This window comes from Mustelus asterias, chromosome 11, assembly GCF_964213995.1.
Source record: "Mustelus asterias chromosome 11, sMusAst1.hap1.1, whole genome shotgun sequence".
NCBI lineage: Eukaryota > Metazoa > Chordata > Chondrichthyes > Carcharhiniformes > Triakidae > Mustelus > Mustelus asterias.
Genome location: NC_135811.1, coordinates 66,599,808 through 66,619,438, shown reverse-complemented (window position 1 = coordinate 66,619,438; position 19,631 = coordinate 66,599,808). Strand labels below are relative to the sequence as shown.

At 42.6% G+C, this 19,631-nt stretch overlaps 1 protein-coding gene across 3 annotated transcripts in view; it reads left to right on the top strand.

Annotated features, from left to right (window-relative positions):
• Nucleotides 1-19,631, top strand: part of LOC144500569 (protein TANC2-like) — a 1,073,639-nt gene that overhangs the window by 1,032,224 nt on the left and 21,784 nt on the right. For all 3 annotated transcript variants that reach the window (XM_078223699.1, XM_078223697.1, XM_078223698.1), the window contains one exon: nt 5,112-5,258. In XM_078223699.1, coding sequence (XP_078079825.1) covers nt 5,112-5,258 — 147 coding nt within the window. The remainder of the gene's footprint in view (nt 1-5,111; nt 5,259-19,631) is intronic.

Below are 19,631 nucleotides of genomic sequence, written 5' to 3'. Positions count from 1 at the left end.
AAATGAGTCTTAGAGTGCTGTTGCATGTTCCCTAACACCTGGTGTCACTGCATCTTCTGTGAAGTCAGCCATTTGTCTTGTAAGATGAGCCTGACACCTGGTGGCTCAGCATTCATTTCCTCACACGATAAAAAGGAAGATGAACCACATTGCTTTTAATAACCCTCGACAAGCTAGATCATTGCCAAGAATTGTAACCCTTGGTTATGATGCACAGCCTGGATAACCTTCACAGGCTGTTCAATTTGAATATCTTGCAGTGTGCAGTTATAATCATCTTCTGAAGAACTAAAGTTGTGGCATTTAACCAAAGGTGGGGGCAAAGTACTTGCAGGGTGAAGAAGTAGTGGGGGATATCCTTATAATGATCATCTATTACATCTAAAATTTAGATACTATTCGTCTTGAAGTGAAGTATGATGCAGAAAAGCATATTATTTTGTATAAGACTTTACTCTGAGAAATGAAGACTTGGGACGGGATTCTCCGATCACGTTCACCCTGCCCTCGATGCCAGCGAGAATGGAGAATTCAACGCTCAGCCAAAACTCTCTTCACTGCAGCGGGACTGGGGAATCCCAGCCACAGGCAAGGTTGGAGGTTTCCAGCGTTGGTGATTTTTTTCTCCTCCTTTCCCTTCCCCTATTTAGTTCCAGAGTTAATATGTCAGTAAACTGAATGTGACTGGCTCCCATTAATCATTTTGATTAACTAGTCTCTGTTTCTGCTTGATTTCCCAACCTGTTCAAAGAATATCACTAGCCAGCTGGGAAGGGAGCAATGTAGAGATGCATAGGTTAGGCTGGAGAGGTTAAAATCTGGGCTGCTTAAACAGACAACTGTCTTTCAAGGACTGTAAGAAGTTTAACAACACCAGGTTAAAGTCCAACAGGTTTATTTGGTAGCAAATGCCACAAGCTTTCGGAGCCTTAAGCCCCTTCTTCAGGTGAGTCACCTGAAGAAGGGGCTTAAGGCTCCAAAAGCTTGTGGCTTTTGCTACCAAATAAACCTGTTGGACTTTAACCTGGTGTTGTTAAACTTCTTACTGTGTTCACCCCAGTCCAACACCGGCATCTCCAAATCATGACTTTCAAGGACTGTACAGCACTTTAATATGACTTTCAAAGCCAAACCCTGTCTATGTCACTTCCTCCAACCCACAGCCCTCTGAACTCTCTGCACACCTTCAATTCTGCCTCTTGCCCATCCACTTTGTATGTTGCTCCACCGTTGAAAGTTGTACTTTCAACTGTCTTAGCCCTCAGCTCAGGAACCCCCTCCATAAACCTCTCTGCCACTCTACTTTTCTTGCCACCTTAAAACCTCTTCCTTTCGTTCACTTGACCTAATATCTCCCTACTTGACTCAGTTCAGATTTTGTTTAATAATGCTTTTATCAAGAGCCTTGGCTTGTTTTGCGATTTTAAAGATGCAATATAATCACAAATTGTTGTTGACATGAAACTGCTCATAATGTGTGGGACGTCTTTCCTTCACATTTTTAAACTGGATCTCTTGGGTGTCTGGACTACCTCATTTGAATGATATCTTGTGGGGAGTGAGAGGAAAAATGTATTTAAATGTTCACCTTATTTCTGTTCTTAGCTGTTTGGAAATTCTTTAAAAATGGAGTGACAATAGATAACAGTCAAACATTACAAAAGCCACAAATGCTTTATAGCACATAAGCTTGAAAGATCAAATAAGTGACATAGAAATGGCATCTAACACATTAGAAGAGGTGAATAAACCAGCTCCAAAGTAGAAAATAACATGAAATTTGAATGGGAGAAACAGGCAAGAACAGAAGAGTGAAGTTTCGAAAGTCGGACCAGGAAGCTTCAGGATGTTCATGAGGCCAATTCTGTGCATTGAGGTGGAATGTGCATTTGAGGAAATTCAGCTTGGCTAGAGCAGTATTAGAAGCTAAAGCTGGCGCAAAAGTTAAAATTTTAAATTGGGGCAAAGCCAATTTTGATGGCATCAGGCAGCAACTTTCAACAGTTAATTGGGGGAGTCAGTGGGAAGGCAAAGGGATGTCTGGTAAGTGGGAGGCTTTCAAAAGTATGTTAACCAGGGTTCAGGGTAAGCACATTCCTCTTAGAGTGAATGGCAAGGCTGGTAGAAGTAGGGAACCCTGCATGACACGGGATATTGAGGCCCTGGTCAAGAAGAAGAAGGAGGCACATGACATGCATAGGCAGCTGGGACCAAGTGAATCCCTTGAAGAGTATAGAGAGTGCAGGAGTAGAGTTGAGAGAGAAATCAGGGGGACAAAAAGAGGACACGAGATTGTTTTGGCAGATAAGGCAAAAGAGAATCCAAAGAACTTCTACAAATACATAAAGGGCAAAACAGTACCTAGGGAGAGAGTAGGGCCTCTTAGGGATCAACAAGGTCATCTATGTGTGGATCCACAAGAGATGGGAGGGATCCTAAATGAATATTTCTCATCAGTATTCACTTTTGAGAAAAGTATGGATGTTAGGGAACTTGAGGAAATAAATAGTGATGTCTTGAAGATTGTACATAAAACAGAGAAGGAGGTGCTGGAAATCTTAAAGTGCATCAAGGTAGATAAATCCCTGAGACCTGATGAAGTGTATCCCAGGACATTGTGGGAGGCTAGGGAGGAAATTGCGGGTTCTCTAGCAGAAATATTTGAATCATTGATAGCCACAGGTGAGGTGCCTGAAGATTGGAGGGTGGCAAATGTTGTGCCGTTGTTTAAGAAAGACTGCAGGGAAAAGCCTGGGAAGTACAGTGTGGTGAGCCTCACATCTGTAGTGGATAAGTAGTTAGAAGATATTTTGGGAGAGAGGATCTACAGGCATTTAAAGACGCAAGGACTGATTAGGGACAGTCAGCATGGCTTTGTGAGTGGAAAATTATGTCTCACAAATTTGATTGAGTTTTTTGAAGGGGTAACCAAGAAGGTAGATGAGGGCAGTGCAGTTGATGTTGTCCATATGGACTTTAGCAAGGCCTTTGACAAGGTACCACATGGTAGGTTGTTGCCTCAGATTAAATCTCACGGGATCCAGGGTGAGGTGGCCAAATGGATACAAAATTGGCTGGATGACAGAAGCCAGAGGGTGGTTGTAGAGGGTTGTTTTTCAAACTGGAGGTCTGTGACCAGCGGTGTGCCTCAGGGATCCACTGTTATTTGTCATTTATATTAATGATTTGGATGAGAATTTAGTAGACATGGTTAGTAAGTTGCAGGTGACACCAAGATTGGTGGCAAAGTGGAGAGTAAAGAAGATTATCTAGAATTGCAACGGGATCTTGATCAATTGGGCCAGTGGGCTGACGAATGGCAGATGGAGTTTAATTTAGATAAATGCGAGGTGATGCATTTTGGTAGATTGAACCAGGGCAGGACTTATTCAGTTAATGGTAGGGTGTTGGGGAGAGTTACAGAACAAAGAGATCTAGGGGTACAGGTTCATAGCTCCTTGAAAGTGGAGTCACAGGTGGACAGAGTGGTGAAGAAGACATTCAGCATGCTTGGTTTCATTGGTCAGAACATTGAATGCAGGAGTTGGGACATCTTGTTGAAGTTGTACAAGACATTGGTAAGGCCACACTTGGAATACTGTGTGCAATTCTGGTCACTCTATTATAGAAAGGATATTATTAAACTAGAAAGAGTGCAGAAGGGATTTGCTGGGATGCTACCAGGACTTGATGGTAGAGGCTGGATAGACTGGGAGTTTTTTCTCAGGAGCTTGGGAGGTTTGTGGTGAATTTATAGAGGTCTATGAAATAATGAGGGGCATAGATCAGTGAAACAGTCAATATCTTTTCCCAAAGGTAGAGGAGTCTAAAACCAGAGGGCATAAGTTTATGGTGAGAGGAAAGAGATACAAAAGGGTCCGGAGGGGTAATTCTTTTCACCCAGAGGGTGGTGAGTGTCTGAAAGAAACTGCCAGAGGTAGTAGTAGAGGCGGGTACAATTTTGCCTTTTAAAAATCGTTTAGACAGTTACATGGGTAAGATGTGTTTGGGGGAAATGGGCGATTGGGACTAGCTTAAATAAAGGGGCAGCATGGACAAGTTGGGCCGAAAGGCCTGTTTCCATGCTGTAAACCTCTATGACTCTATGGGAAGGTTTGTGTGGAAATAGGAGACAAAACTAGAATACGAGCCACAGGGAAGTTAGTAATTCTTGGGGGTGGGATGGAGATTTTTGAAAAAGTAGTCAGCAAGTCTGCATTTGGTGTCCCCAGCATAGAAGTATCAATGAATATTGTGCAGCATGTTAAAGAATTGCATCTAAATTGATGCCTCACATCTAGGAATGTCAATCTTGAAAGCTGATTAATATTCTGTTTGATTTGCTCCCCCCATTGCACATTAGTATTCTTGTTGGAATAAGATGGTTATTTTTCATGATAATTGGTTTCATTGTAAATGCACGGGTTACTGATCCTGAGCAGGATGTTAATAGTTTGTTAGAATTTGTGGGAATAAGCAGCACCATAATCACATAGTGTAAGATGAATCCTCCTGGGGACACAATGCACACTGCGATTAAAGTCCAAATCCAATTTATTATTTGGAATCATCACTACATCAAGCAATCCATTTTCAATGCAGCTATAACCTGTGGCTGTAGCGAGTTGTCCAGCTTAACTTTACATGAATTAAGACCAAGTAATGGAAGTCAAAGTCCATTCTCTGATAGCATCACATGATGAAAGGAGGACCAAAAGTAGAGTGTAACTGAGGCATGGGACCAATTGCAGTTCCATGCTTCAGTTACTCTACTTGGGACAACGTACATTGGTTATTTCTTGGTTTTAGCTTGTTTTGAGAAATCTTGAAATACCTCCATATGAGGTCCAAAGAGATCTGCCTCCAGTTAATCCCCAAAAGTATCTCTAGATAATCCCAAAAATGATCCTTACACCACCCTCTGGTTAATCCTAACATTTGACTCCAGTTACTCTCAAGACCTGACTCCAGTTAAGTCCAAAATCAAGTTCTATTTATTTGCTTTTAATTCCTACTTCCTAGTTATCAAGCCTGAAAATGCAATTTATTGAATTCAGCCTTTTATTTAAACTTACCCTGTCTAAAATAATGCTTTTTCCTTCTTTGATCAGAAAGGAAAAGTAAAGGAAGCAGCGCAGCGATACCAATACGCATTGAAGAAATTCCCACGAGAAGGATTTGGAGAGGATTTGAAAACCTTTCGGGAGCTGAAGGTGTCCCTATTGCTGAACCTGTCACGATGTCGGAGGAAAATGAATGTATGTCCAATGGCCTCTTTGGTAAATAGAAAGCGTAGGGTGCTTCCCTAAAGCTAAAGTGTCATCAGCATCCTAACACATTAGACTGCTTTTCACTGGGATGAAAGATTTCACCTAGTATTGTAACCACAATACATGTATATAGGCCTCATTGTATCCATTTTGGGTGTACTAGTGTGTATCCCTTTGCAGCATAAAGAATCGATAATGCCAGTGGAAATGTTAGTAATGAGGTAGATTTTACAAATTAACATTGGTGGTGCACATTTCTGGACTTTAGACATAGAGGCCTACTTTTATCCTTTATCAGTCACAATGCATAAGGTATGCATTGACTGATCTCTACCTGACCTGACCCAATAATTACAAGTAGCTCTGCACCAAGAGGACTAATCCTAAATTATTCCCCATATGTCATCAGTAATCAGTGGGGAGGTAGTGGAAGCAGATACGGTAGTGACTTTTAAGGGGCGTCTTGACAAGTACATGAATGAGATGGGAATAGAGGATATGGTACCCAGAAGCGTAGGGGGTTTTAGTTAAGTCGGGCAGCATGGTCGGTGCAGGCTTGGAGGGCCAAAGGGCCTGTTCCTGTGCTGTAATTTTCTTTGTTCTCTTTGTTCTAATGCATGGTACCTTCCTATAAAGCAATAATTCTTTTAAAATAATTAACAATGCTAGTCAGTTTTTGCTATTTCTGAGAAAGCATCAATGGCAAGGCTCAGTTTTTACTCAACTGCCAGTGCTTAATTAAAAGGGAACTGCGTCTGTACATAACAACCATGTACTAATGCAGCCACAATCCATAGCAGGCAGTAAAAATCACAGGTGTGTAGCAGTAAGCAAACACTATTGGTTACAATAGAGAGCTGTTGTGGAATTGAAGGTTTGGCTTCTATAATGTGTTCATGAGCAGTCCTGTAACCTGAAGGGAAGAAGGTTACATTATTGCCAAAAGCTACCGTTAATATTTGCAATGTCATACCTTAGGAATTAATTTATTTCAAAAGAGGTTTTTGCCTCATTGTCATCAGATTCATGTAGAGGCTGAACATCAGCAGGCAGGTAGTGTCTACGGCCTCTGACATCTCTTGCAGAAAGCAATTGCTTGCTGACGACATTCGCAGGCAATACTGAGGATGATTTTCTTCTACATGATTGCTCTGATGCAATTTATATTAATGGGCTTCGTCCAAGGTTATAACAATTGTAACTGCATCTTTTGCTTGAATTATCATCTTGAATTTAAATTGACCTTATGGTCAGGATTTTGGATGAGAAATTGGATTGGTTTGTACAAGCCAGTTTAATTCAGTCAATAGGGATTGGGTGTAACTGGAAATTATGGACTTTGACTATTGTCTGACCCAACAGCTCCTGTCACTGTCTAGCTGATTGACAGCTTCAACAATAATGCACCAAATGTCACACTACTGCATCTGAGTTGTTCAAATGAATTGGATGCAGAGTGATGTAGAATTAAATAGCATAGAATTTAAGAGCTTTCATTCCAGTTTCAGCTATGATGACATTCTATGACAGTTGAATCTATAAAAGGGAATGTTTTGCTGAGTAGATTTTTGCTGTATATAAATTGAAACATATACACTAACAAAGGGGGTTGCCTGACGATAGTGGCACGCTCGAGTCAATGAGCACAGTTCAATACTTCTGAGATAATAACACTTCTTCAATTTAAAAGAAAATCACATTTTGCATTTATTCCCCTCTTTTAAGGTTTCCCCTCCAGGATGCATTAATTTCACAATAGACTGGGCAGTTAGGTGACCTGCTATTTGTGATGTGCTTCCTTTTTCAAGAAGAGGGAGGAGGCACATGACATGCATAGGCAGCTGAGATCAAATGAATCCCTTGACGAATATAGAGGGTGTAGGAGTAGAGTTAAGAGAGAAATCAAGAGGGCAAAAAGAGGACACAAGATTGTTTTGGCAGATAAGGCAAAGGAGAATCCAAAGAGCTTCTACAAATACATAAAGGCCAAAAGAGTAACTAGGGAGGGAGTAGGGCCTCTTAAGGATCAATAAGCTCATCTATGTGCGGATCCACAAGAGATGGGTGAGATCCTAAATGAATATTTCTCATCAGTATTCACTGTTGAGAAAAGCATGGATGTTAGGAAACTTGGGGAAATAAATAGTGATGTCTTGAGGAGTGTACATATTACAAAGAAGGAGGTGCTAGAAGTCTTGAAGTACATCAAGGTAAATAAATCTCCGGGACCTGATGAAGTGTATCCCAGGACATTGTGGGAGGCTAGGGAGGAAATTGCGGGTCCCCTAACAGAGATATTTGAATCATCGATAGTCACAGGTGAGGTGCCTGAAGATTGGAGGGTGGCAAATGTTGTGCCTTTGTTTAAGAAAGACTGCAAGGAAAAGTCTGGGAACTACAGGGTGGTGAGCCTCACATCTGTAGTGGGTAAGTTGTTGGAAGGTATTTTGAGAGACAGGATCTACAGGCATTTAGAGACGCAAGGATAGATTAGGGACAGTCAGCATGGCTTTGTGAGTGGAAAATCATGTCTCTCAAATTTGATTGAGTTTTTTGAAGGGGTAACCAAAAAGGTAGATGAGGGCAATGCAGTTGATGTTGTCTACATGGACTTTAGCAAGGTCTTTGACAAGGTACCATGTAGTAGGTTGTTGCATAAGGTTAAATCTCACGGGATCCAGGGTGTGGTAGCTAAATGGATACAAAATTGGCTTGATGACAGAAGCCAGAGGGTGGCTGTAGAGGGTTGTTTTTCAAACTGGAGACCTCTGAATGGTGGGGTGCCTCAGGGATCAGTGCTGGGTCCACTGTTATATGTCATTTATATTAATGATTTGGATGAGAATATAGCAGGCATGGTTAGTAATTTTGCAGATGACACCAAGATTGGTGGCATAGTGGACAGTGAAGAAGGTTATCTCGGATTGCAACAGGATCTTGATCAATAGGGCCAGTGGGCTGACGAATGGCAGTTGGAGTTTAATTTAGATAGATGCGGGGTGATGTATTCTGGTAGATTGAACCCCAGGGCAGGACTTACTCAGTTAATGGTAGGGCATTGGGGAGAGTTACAGAACAAAGAGATCTAGGGGTACATGTTCATAGCTCCTTGAAAGTGGAGTCACAGGTGGACAGGGTGGTGAAGAAGGCATTCAGCATGCTTGGTTTCATTGGTCAGAACATTGAATACAGAGTTGGGATGTCTTGTTGAAGTTGTACAAGACATTGGTAAGGCCATGCTTGGAATACTGTGTACAGTCCTGGTCACCCTATTATAGAAAGGATATTATTAAACTAGAAAGAGTGCAGAAGGGATTTGCTGGGGTTCTTCCAGGACTAGATGGTTTGATTTATAAAGAGAGGCTGGATAGACTGGGACTTTTTTCTCTGGAGCATAGAAGGCTGAGGGTGATCTCATAGAGGTCTATAAAATAATGACGGGCACAGATCAGCTGGATAGTCAATATCTTTTCCCAAAGGTAGGGGAGTCTAAAACTAGAGGGCATAAGTTTAAGGTGAGAGGGGAGAGATACAAAAGGTTCAGAGGGCAATTTTTTCACAGAGGATGGTGACTGTCTGAAAGAAGCAGGTACAATTTTGTCTTTTAAAAAGCATTTAGACAGTTACATGGGTAAGATGGGTATAGGGAGATATGGGCCAAATGCAGGCAATTGGGACTAGCTTAGGTGTTTAAAAAAAGGGGGAGGTATGGACAAGTTGGGCCAGAGGGTCTGTTTCCATGCTGTAAACCTCTATGACTCTTTGTTTCAGCTTGAAATTAGCATTCAGAAGCAGAATGCATTAAATTTATCTACCTCCCTCCCAACACTGTGACCTTCATTCTCAAAAATTCCCTTGAGGACCTGATTGAGATCTAAAGACTTGCCATGCAGGAAGTCAGAAATGTGATTTTTGACCACTCAGTGACGAAGCATATTGTTGCTCTCTCTAATTGCTGGTACAATCATTGACAAATCATGGTGTTTCTGGATTAGTGAAAGAAACTTACATACAGTAAGGATGAACTGCTTCCCTAAATAAAGCCCCAAAACATCCTTCATACTGCCAGTTTGAAACAAAGGTTTGATAGGCTGTTTACTGCACTATAAATGCAGCATATTATAGCTGGGTGATATAGAATATAATGAAATCATTACTTCTCCATATGATAACTCAGTGACTGTAGGTTAGATGTACCTATTCACCAACGCTCAAGTCTGTATTTTGAATGAAACTCAAGAGGCTGGGATTTTGTCAACAGTGTCATTCCTGATGTCACAAGTCGAACTGCACACCATTGCATTTTCTCTTCTTTTGCCTTTCCCCATGCAATTATAATGAAAATTCTAAATGCCAGCGGTGTGCGTGCAAAGCACATGTGCTTTAGCGGCGGAGGAAGCTTTTCATTGATGAAACTGCCATCAGACAATGCAGCATTTTTTGCACAGCCTATTAAAGAGCTCTTGTTCAAACGGGGAGACTGTGCATCACTGTCAGGCCACTCCGCTGCTTGAGCTTGTCATATTCTTTGGAGAGGTGAATGATGGTTAAAGCAGGCCAGCCTCAAGGTTTAGTGGTGCTTCCCTTCACATTCTCCTTGATGCCATTAGGGAAAGGCGGGAAGTGCTGTTTGCTGAAGGTGGCATAAGAGGCCTTCCTGTCAAACCGAGGCAGCCTGGACCGAGGCAGCAGAAAAGGTGAATTATTGTGTGGTCGCCTTTCGATCCTGGGTCCAGTGCGGAAAATGAGTCAATGATTTGCTCCAATTTACGAGAGTTAAGCACCAGTGTGACATGCTCAACAGAAGTCTCTCATGTGGTAATCAGTGCTGTATATGTGTGAGTGGGCAGCTATCCCAGAGGAGTGAATGTGTGATCAGCCTGAGTGCCACGTGGCAGTTGAGGCCAAAGCATCTGGAAGTTTGCCTTTAGTGCACATTTGGATGTAACGTGTGAATGAAAGGCCAATGTATGGGATGGAGATGCACGCTGTCAAGGGCGTAGGGGGTCATTTGTCATGTCACCAAAGACTGCACTTTGTCATGCAGGATAAGCAGACTTCCAATTTCCACAGAAGGAGTTGTTCCGGTTCTGAGGCTCCTCACAGCCAACAAGGGAGAGGCAACAGATCTCTGGCGAGTAGGGAGTGCAATCAATGGCTGATGTCGAGACTGACTGGGAATATGGAGAAAGAGGCAACCATCTTGCTGCTGACATATGGCACACAGGATGGATGAGATGAAATGTTAAGTGCTCAAACTGTGATGATTAATGTAATTCTTACATATGTACATACAGATTAGGAACAGAAAGTAGGCCATCTGGCCCCTCAAGCCTGCTCCACCATTTGATAAGATCATGGTTGATTTGATTGTGGCCTCAACTCTTACTTTCCGGTCTACCCCCATAACCTTTGACTCCCTTATCAATCAATCTTTTTGTTTTCCACTAAAGGTCATTGCCATCCAAGAACCAGGTTCCAGCCAAGACGGGAGCCAGAAGACTCCACCTCTGTGGACAAAGCAGCCAGTGCTCCAGAGGAGCGTAATCTGCCTCGACATTCACTTCCACCCGCACACTTACACTCACACGATTGCATGTAGATTTGGGAGCGTAATCTGGCAAGCACATCACAGACACATTCCAACAACTGAGATAGGACTGCTGGGGACCAGTCCCCTGCTCAGTCTCATGTTGATGACAGGACTCTGCAGCAGCAAGAAGCCTTTGGGACATGCAGCAGAGGCAAGGACAAAATATGGCAGAGATGCCAGCAATTATGCACAGCTTTACATATGGGATTTGGAGGAGTTCATACCCAACATGAGTTTTGCCATGACCCTAGACGTTTGATTGCCTAGGATGACGACCACCATGGAGAACCAGGTCGAGCATTCGATCCACATATGCTCTGACCTGCATTCCATCACTGTAGCAGTGGGATTCGTGCAGCAGTCATTAGACTAGCGGGAAATGAGGCCCCTGGACCTCTCTCCAGATGCCCCTTCCCCTCAGAATGGGGCCATTGCAGACCCAGATAGAGGAGGAGCATATGCCAGCTACCCTGGGGCTTTCATCTCAGGGTTAGTGGCATCTCTTCATCCCTTCCACCATGAACCTCAACAGATCAAGCAGGCTAGGCTGAGAGGGACAGCACTGCAGGAGTCTCCAGTGAGCTCAAGACCTCAGGCCTCCAGTGGACATCCACCATGATCATCCAAGGCAGCAAGGCATGAAACTGGGCAGACTGCTTCCACCTCAGTTGCTGATGTTGGGATTGATGCTGAGACGCAGTGATAGAAAAAGAAAATTTCACAGATGATTTTCTACGTTTGTCTTGCATGTTAAAATGCACGCACAAAATAATTTTTTCCGGTTACTGTTAGTAATTATTGAGGCCTTCCCCATTTTCTCACAATGTGATGGCAAGAGAGGAGATAAAAGCACAGACAATATCCGTGAATGAGATGTGTTTCTGTGCATTCGTTTTAGAAGGTAATGGGAATTGCTATTTCTGCGAGGATCATTCTGTGGGAAATTGCTTTAAATGCAGATACAGTTGGCCCTATTTGCATTTGCCCAGTCATCTGCCCCTCTATTTATGATGATTCGAGGGCCAATAACTCCACAATTTCCATTCTTATTTCCATCAGTGCCCCAATTGCAGCCCACCCAAGTCAAGTGACTTTTACCTTCTTTCTAAATCCTATGCAGTGTCTCAATTACCTCCTCCTTCACTAGGACTTTGTCAGTATCTTCTTCCTTGATGAAGACAAATGCAAAAGTACTCGTGTCGTACCTCAGCCATGTGCTCAGCTTCCATATAGATATCTCATTTACTGTTCCTAACCGACCCTACCTCTTAATACCCTTTCACTATTTACATACCTATGGAGACTATTGAATTTGCTTTTATGTTAGTTACCAATCCCGCCCCCCCCCCATATTCTCATTTTTCCTCTCTTACTTATTTTGTTTAGTCATCTCTCTCAACAGTAATTATTTGCATGTATTATTTTTAAATCATTTTCCTCTACTTTTACAGGATGAGGTCATTACAGTGTTTACATCAGTTACATAGTGTCTCCTGGGAGACGGTCTCAGTGTCATCCTTCAGTAACTTTGTTTCAGGAGAAAATTGTGCACAATGTCCATGAGAGAGATGGCTTCATAGAGAAAATCTCCAATATTAAGGGGTTCAAAGGGGAGGCATTCTGCTGTTGCCCTGGGAGATGCTGAAATCAGAGCACTATATTGCTCCCTATTTACCGATTACATGCTATACCTTTATCACAGCATCACACAGCCATGAGCTTCCACGCTCTTCTCTGCTTCAACTAATCTCCAGGGGATTAGTGTTGTCCTGTTTCCCTTCACTTTCTTTTCCCATGGATGGGAGAAAACTATAGTGAGGTGGAGAGGCAAAATTTCCCCCTTGTCAACTTTAAGGATGACAAAGATGTGGATAATGAAAAGGGAGATCTGCTGTAATAAGGAGGATGAAACTTCCTCTTTTGATCTGAAGAATGTGTCAGCCTTCTAACAAGTACATGCCTGTAATGCAGGAAGGTTGATATTGCAGAGATCTCCCGTGGCTACGTAAAAAAAACCCTTTGGCATGAATGTTGAGTGTGGTTGTCACTATCATAGTTGCTGAGGGCAGATAACTGGCAGTAGGTCTTCAGATAGTAAGTGCTAGAGTTCCACTATTGCCCTTTTGAATAAATCCACTCTTATAGACATCTCCTCATTTAGGCCTTCAATGGATGTAAATTTCTTGTATATTCTTTGTGGGGTGGCACAGTGGTTAGCACTGCTGCTTCACACCGCTAGGGACCCAGGTTCAGTTTCCGGCTTGGGTCACTTTCTGTATGGAGTTTACATGTTCTCCTCGTGTCTGCGTGGGTTTCCTCTGGGTGCTCTGGTTTCCTCCCACAGTCCAAAAGATGTGCTGGTTAGGTGCATTGGCCATATTAAATTCTCCCTCAGTGTACCAGAACAGGCACCGGAGAATGGCGACTAGGGGATTTTCACAGTAACTTCATTGCTGTGTTAATGTAAGCCTACTTGTGACACTAATAAATAAACTTAAAACTTTAAGATATATGGTGGTGGGAGGAAGTAATCCTATTTAAATACTGCTCCCCCTTTCCTCCAGGATAATGATGTATAAAGGTATACTGACCAAATAGTCGATTGTGATTGACAGGTTGAACCTAGATTACGAAAAGTCGATTGTCATTGACTGCTGAACCGTGCCAAAACTGCGCATGACTCGGGCTTCTTGTGATGAGAGGTGAATCAGCTCATTGACTGCTGAACTGTACCAAAAATGTGTGCAATTCAGGCTTCTCGTGATGATGAGCACAGCAGTTCCTTGACAGCCGAATCACAGGCTCTAAAATGTGGAATCAGCTGTGTGAAGACAAAATGATGAGCGAGGAGCCAGGGACATCCAAGATGACATAAACCTACCATTTCCACCAGGAATGAATCATAGAAACCCTACAGAGCAGAAAGAGGCCAATCGGCCCATCGAGTCTGCACTGACCACAATCCCACCCAGACCCTATTCCCGCAACCCCGCATATTTACCCTGCTAATCCCCCTGACACTAGGGTCAATTTAGCATGGCCAATCAACCTAACCCACACATCTTTGCATTGTGGGAGGAAACTGGAGCACCTGGAGGAAACCCACACAGACACGGGGAGAATGTGCAAATTCCACACAGACAGTGACCCGAAGCCAGAATTGAACCCGGGTCCCTAGAGCTGTGAGGCAGCAGTGCTAACCATTGTGTCGCCTGGGAAGGCAAATTTCTTTTTACAAATGTTAAAGGCAAGACCATTTGTCTACAGAGTGTAGCCTTCAGTAAAAGAGAATTTGGATCGGTATCACAAGGCAATGCATGCAAAATTTCCCTTTGAACAGCGTCATTGAGACAAATAAATTTGGGGAGTTAAAGGGAATATTGCAAGCTCAATTATCACTATTTTCAAAACCTGTGGCTAAAGGCAAGCCTAGCTAAATAACTCCTTTTCGCATTAGCCATCTGCTGGCAAAATATAAGAAACTGTTCACCAATGGTGACGTTGTCAAGGAGGCTATGATGGTTGCTGCCGACACCTTGTTCAAAGACTTTAAAAGCAAAGATGAAATTATGACGGGCATCAAGAGCATGCCGCTTTAACAGTAACCAGAAGGGTTGCCTCAAGATGTATTTCAATGAATACACCAAGACTTATCAGGCTGTGAATGTTTCTCACTGCAGTTTGATGAGCCCACATTGTTTTTGTTCGCATGGCATTCAAAGATTCAACAACAAAGGAGGATTTTCACTCTTTTGCCACTCAAAGTGAGTATAAGCGCAATTTCATTAAAAAGAACCCGAAGCCCCATGGCTATAAAATGCAGCCAGAGCTGTTTAGGGCCGGGTGTTTGAGAGTTTATGAATTTAAAAGGGATGTGACTTAAGAAAAACATACTGATCAAGAAACTGGTTTCAATCACAACTGATGGTGAACCTTCAATGCTGGGTGTCAAGGCAGGCTTTACTGCACTTTGCAGAAATGATCCTGAATCGCCCTCCTTGTCAATTACCACTGTGTTATCCACCAACGGGTGTCAGTGAGCAAGGTTATTCACCTTTTGCATGTAATGACGGTTGTCGAGATCATCAACTCAATTCATGCAGGAGCTCTGCAACATCACTTGTTCAAATTGTTATTCATTGAGCTTGATGCCACCTACAGGGAGCTAATCTTTAATGCAGATGTGAGGTGGTTAAATCGAATAAAAGTCCTTCAGAAATTTTCAGATCTGCTCCCTGAAATTGTCACCTTCCTTTAACAAAGAAAGGTGTACAGCGAGCAGTAAGATAATCTGTGGTCGCTAGACATGGCATTTCTTACAAACATAAGTGCAAAATTGAATGAGCTGAAGCATGAACTACAGGAGGGCGTGATGATAGTAAATATTTATATATATATATAGATTCATAGAGGTTTACAGCATGGAAACAGGCCCTTCGGCCCAACTTGTCCATGCCACCCTTTTTTTTAAAACCCAAAAGCTAATCCCAATTGTCCGCATTTGGCCCATATCCCTCTATACCCATCGTACCCATGTAACTGTCTAAATGCTTTTTAAAATATAAAATTATACCCGCCTCTACTACTACCTCTGGCAGCTTGTTCCAGACACTCACCACCCTCTGTGTGAAAAAATCGCCCCTCTGGACACTTTTATATTCTCTCCCCACCCCCCTCCTCCCACCTTAAACCTATGCCCTCTAGTCTTAGACTCCCCTAACTTTGGGAAAAGATATTGACTATCTACCTTGTCTATGCCCCTCTTTATTTTATAGACCTCTATAAGGTCACCCCTCAGCCTCCTACGCTCCAGAGAAAAAAGTCCCAGTCTATTCAGCCTCTCCTTATAACTCAATCCATCACGTCCCGGTAGCATCCTCGTAAATCTTTTCTGCACTCTTTCTAGTTTAATAATATCCTTTCTATAATAGGGTGACCAGAACTGTACACAGTGTTCCAAGTGTGGCCTTACCAATGTCTTGTACAACTTCAACAAAACGCCCCAACTCCTGTATTCAGTGTTCTGACCGATGAAACCAAGCATGCCGAATGCCTTCGTCACCACTCTGTCCACCTGTGACTCCACTTTCAACGAGCTATGAACATGTACCCTAGATCTCTTTGTTCTGTAACTTTCCCCAATGCCCTACCATTAGCTGAGTAAGTCCTGCCCTGGTTCAATCTACCAAAATGCATCACCTCGCATTTGTCTAAATTAAACTCCATCTGCCATTCGTCAGCCCACTGGCCCAATTGATCAAGATCCCATTGCAATTGGAGATAACTTTCTTCACTGTCCACTATGCCACCAATCTTGGTGTCATCTGCAAACTTACTAACCTTGCCCCCTATATTCTCATCCAAATCATTAATATAAATGACAAATAACAGTGGGCCCAGCACTGATCCCTGAGGCACACCGCTGGCCACAAGACTCCAGTTTGAAAAACAACTCTCTACAACCACCTGTCAACTTTCTGTCAAGAAGCCAATTTTGTATCCATTTAGATACCTCACCCTGGATCCCGTGAGATTTAACTTTATGCAACAACCTACCATGCGGTACCTTGTCAAATAATGTTATTACATTAGGAATGATGTCTTAATGAGGAACCTTTACATATTCAGATGGATGAAAAAATGGGCAGAAGTTCATCAAGTCGTATGACTGGTGTGTTATAGAAAGGAGGTTTTGCAGGTAGTTCATGAGGTTCCAGTAGGAGGTCATATAGGAGTAAGGAAAACTCGAGCAAAAATACAAGAAGGCTTTTATTGGCCTGGGCTGCATAAAGATGTGGTTGAATTTTGCCGTACATGTCACAAATGTCAGGTCATAGGAAAACCTCAAGCAGTAATCAAACCAGCACCTTTAATACCAGTAATCAAACCAGCACCCTTAATACCCATTCTGTATTTGAGGAATCTTTTATGGTTCCTAAATCTGAAGAAAATCCAACAACAAATCAAAAGGTTCCATCCAAAGAAATTCTGATACCGCCTGAACAAATTGGGAAAGGAATTCAACAGACAGTTTCATGAGTTAGGTAAAATGGAAGAAATTATTGTTTGTCTCAAATCCTTTTTTCAAGTGGACATTGGAGAACTGACAGCAAAATTTCAGCAGGTGTTCAAACAAAGCAGTGGACTTGACTTGGAAATAATCACCATGCAAAATGACATAGAGCTAAAAACTAGATCAAGGGAGAAAGACTTTTGGGGACTTGTTAACAGAAAGAAGCACCATCTTCTGACATTGTGTGCACTGAAGGTGAAAGCCTACTTTGGATCCACTAAGCTCCACTGAGCAGATCACAGGACGAGCCAAGAAGCTATCGGAAATTTCAACGGCTTGATTTGAAGATGAAACAGTGCAAATGACTTTATCCCATTTTACCTGTCATGGATCTATTCAACATTTAGATGCAAAGCTTCTGTGTAGTCTTCCTGGTGGCGGGGAAGTGGAGCTGAGTCCATGAAAAGGTCAGCCATGATCTTATTGAATGACGGAGCAGGCTCGAGGGGCCGGATGGTCTACTCCTGCTCAGAAGACAAACACGGGACATGGCGGACAGAGTACCCTTCGTTGTCCAGTACTTCCCCGGAGCGGAGAAGCTACAACATCTTCTCCGGAGTCTTCAATATGTCATTGATGAAGACGAACATCTCGCCAAGGCCATCCCCACACCTTCAAACAACCGCACCACCTCAAACAGACCATTGTCTGCAGCAAACTACCCAGCCTTCAGGAGAACAGTGACCACGACACCACACAACCTCTGCAAGACGTGCCGGATCATCGACGGATGCCATCATCTCACGTGAGAACACCATCCACCAGGTACACGGTACATACACTTGCAACTCGGCCAACATTGTCTACCTGATACGCTGCAGGAAAGGATGTCCCGAGGCATGGTACATTGGTGAGACCATGCAGGCGCTACGACAACGGATGAATGAACGCTGCTCGACAAACACCAGGCAAGAGTGTTCTCTTCCTGTTGGGGAACGCTTCAGCGGTCACGGGCATTCGGCCTCTGATCCTCGGGTTAGCATTCTCCAAGGCGGCCCTCACGACACACGACAACGCAGAGTCGCTGAGCAGAGACTGATAGCCAAGTTCCGCATACGAGGACGGCCTCAACTGGGATCTTGGGTTCATGTCACACTATCTGTGACCCCCACGACTTGCCTGGGCTTGCAAAATCTCATTAACTGTCCTGGCTGGAGACAATACACATCTCTTTAACCTGTGCTTAACCCACTCTCCACTCACATTGTCTGTACCTTTAAAACTTGATTACCTGTAAAGACTTGCATTCCAACCATTATTTTGTAAATTGAGTTTGTGTCTTTATAGGCCCTGTTTGTGAACAGAACTGCCACTTACCTGATGAAGGAGCAGCGCTCCAAAAGCTAGTGGCTTGTCCTACCAAATAAACCTGTTGGACTTTAACCTGGTGTTGTGAGACTTCTTACTATGCAATAATGTTACAGCTGACTGAAAGACAAGTGTCTGCCCCCTGTAGTAAAACAGAATTATTTCTATTTTAAATACCTCAGAAACCAAAAACCCATTAAGAAGCTAACCAGGAAATACATGAAACTTATTGTAATTTAAAATCTGGCTTAAGTATAAAAAAATCAAAATGATAAAATTATTTAGCCAGAGTAATGTTGAGTTGTTGAAGTTGTGGGGGGTGGTTTGTGGTATCAAGAGTGCATGAGCAGAATTGAGTGAGTTTTAAGGTCATAAGAAATGTTTTATTCTTGTTCAAGTGAACCTATTTATTGTGTAAGCTTCTGTACACTGAAATTGGTCTACTTTCTTACTAAATCTTCACAGCTGAAAATGTTGCACTCTTTTTAAACCAGTAAATCTCATTTTTATAAATCCAGAAACTCATGTTATAAATCAGAACCATGCTATTACTGTTTTCAATATGTAAAAGTTAAAAGTGAAGTAATAGATTCCTAAAGTTAAGTGGGCCTTCAGTCCAGAGCAGGGCAACGTGTGTGTGGCTCATCACAGTTGAGTCCAAACTAACTCCATACGGCACGTCATTTCACAGTTTATCCCAGACTCTACTACTCCATGGTCTGTACTTTGAGCATCACAGTGTATGGAATGTATGTTTAGACTGGACAATCAATATCACTTTAAGCTGGGTTCCTGAAATACATGATGTGGAGATGCCGGCGTTGGACTGGGGTACACAGTAAGGAGTCTAAGTTAAAGTTCCACAGATTTATTTGGTAGCAAACACCACTAGCTTTCGGAGTGCTGCTCCTTTGTCAGGTGAGTCACCTGACAAAGGAGCAGCGCTCCGAAAGCTAGTGGCGTTTGCTACCAAATAAACCTGTTGGACTTTAACCTGGCGTTGTTAGACTCCTTCCTGAAATACACCAGCACATGACCCAATACCAAAAAAACTTAGTATGCTCATGGTAACAAAATGTTTCCTGTTACTTTCAAAGTTACATCAGTGATATGTGAAGACTGCAAAGAACCAGAAAACAATACAGGCGGTTAATAGAATAACTGACTCTGTAATTGAATACTAGTAGTAGTAATGATCTCTACTGTATCATGTCAGGGAATTCAGAATTGTGGATCAATTGAAAGTCTTGACTTGCAGTCTTGTCCTTCATGTGGAACAGGCTACCTTCAATTTCTGATGCAATGCAAACACTCCTTTGTTGTTTGTTACTGGGACTTTGTAACCGGACAAATAGAGGAGTGTGAGAAACAATTCAGCTGAAAGTTA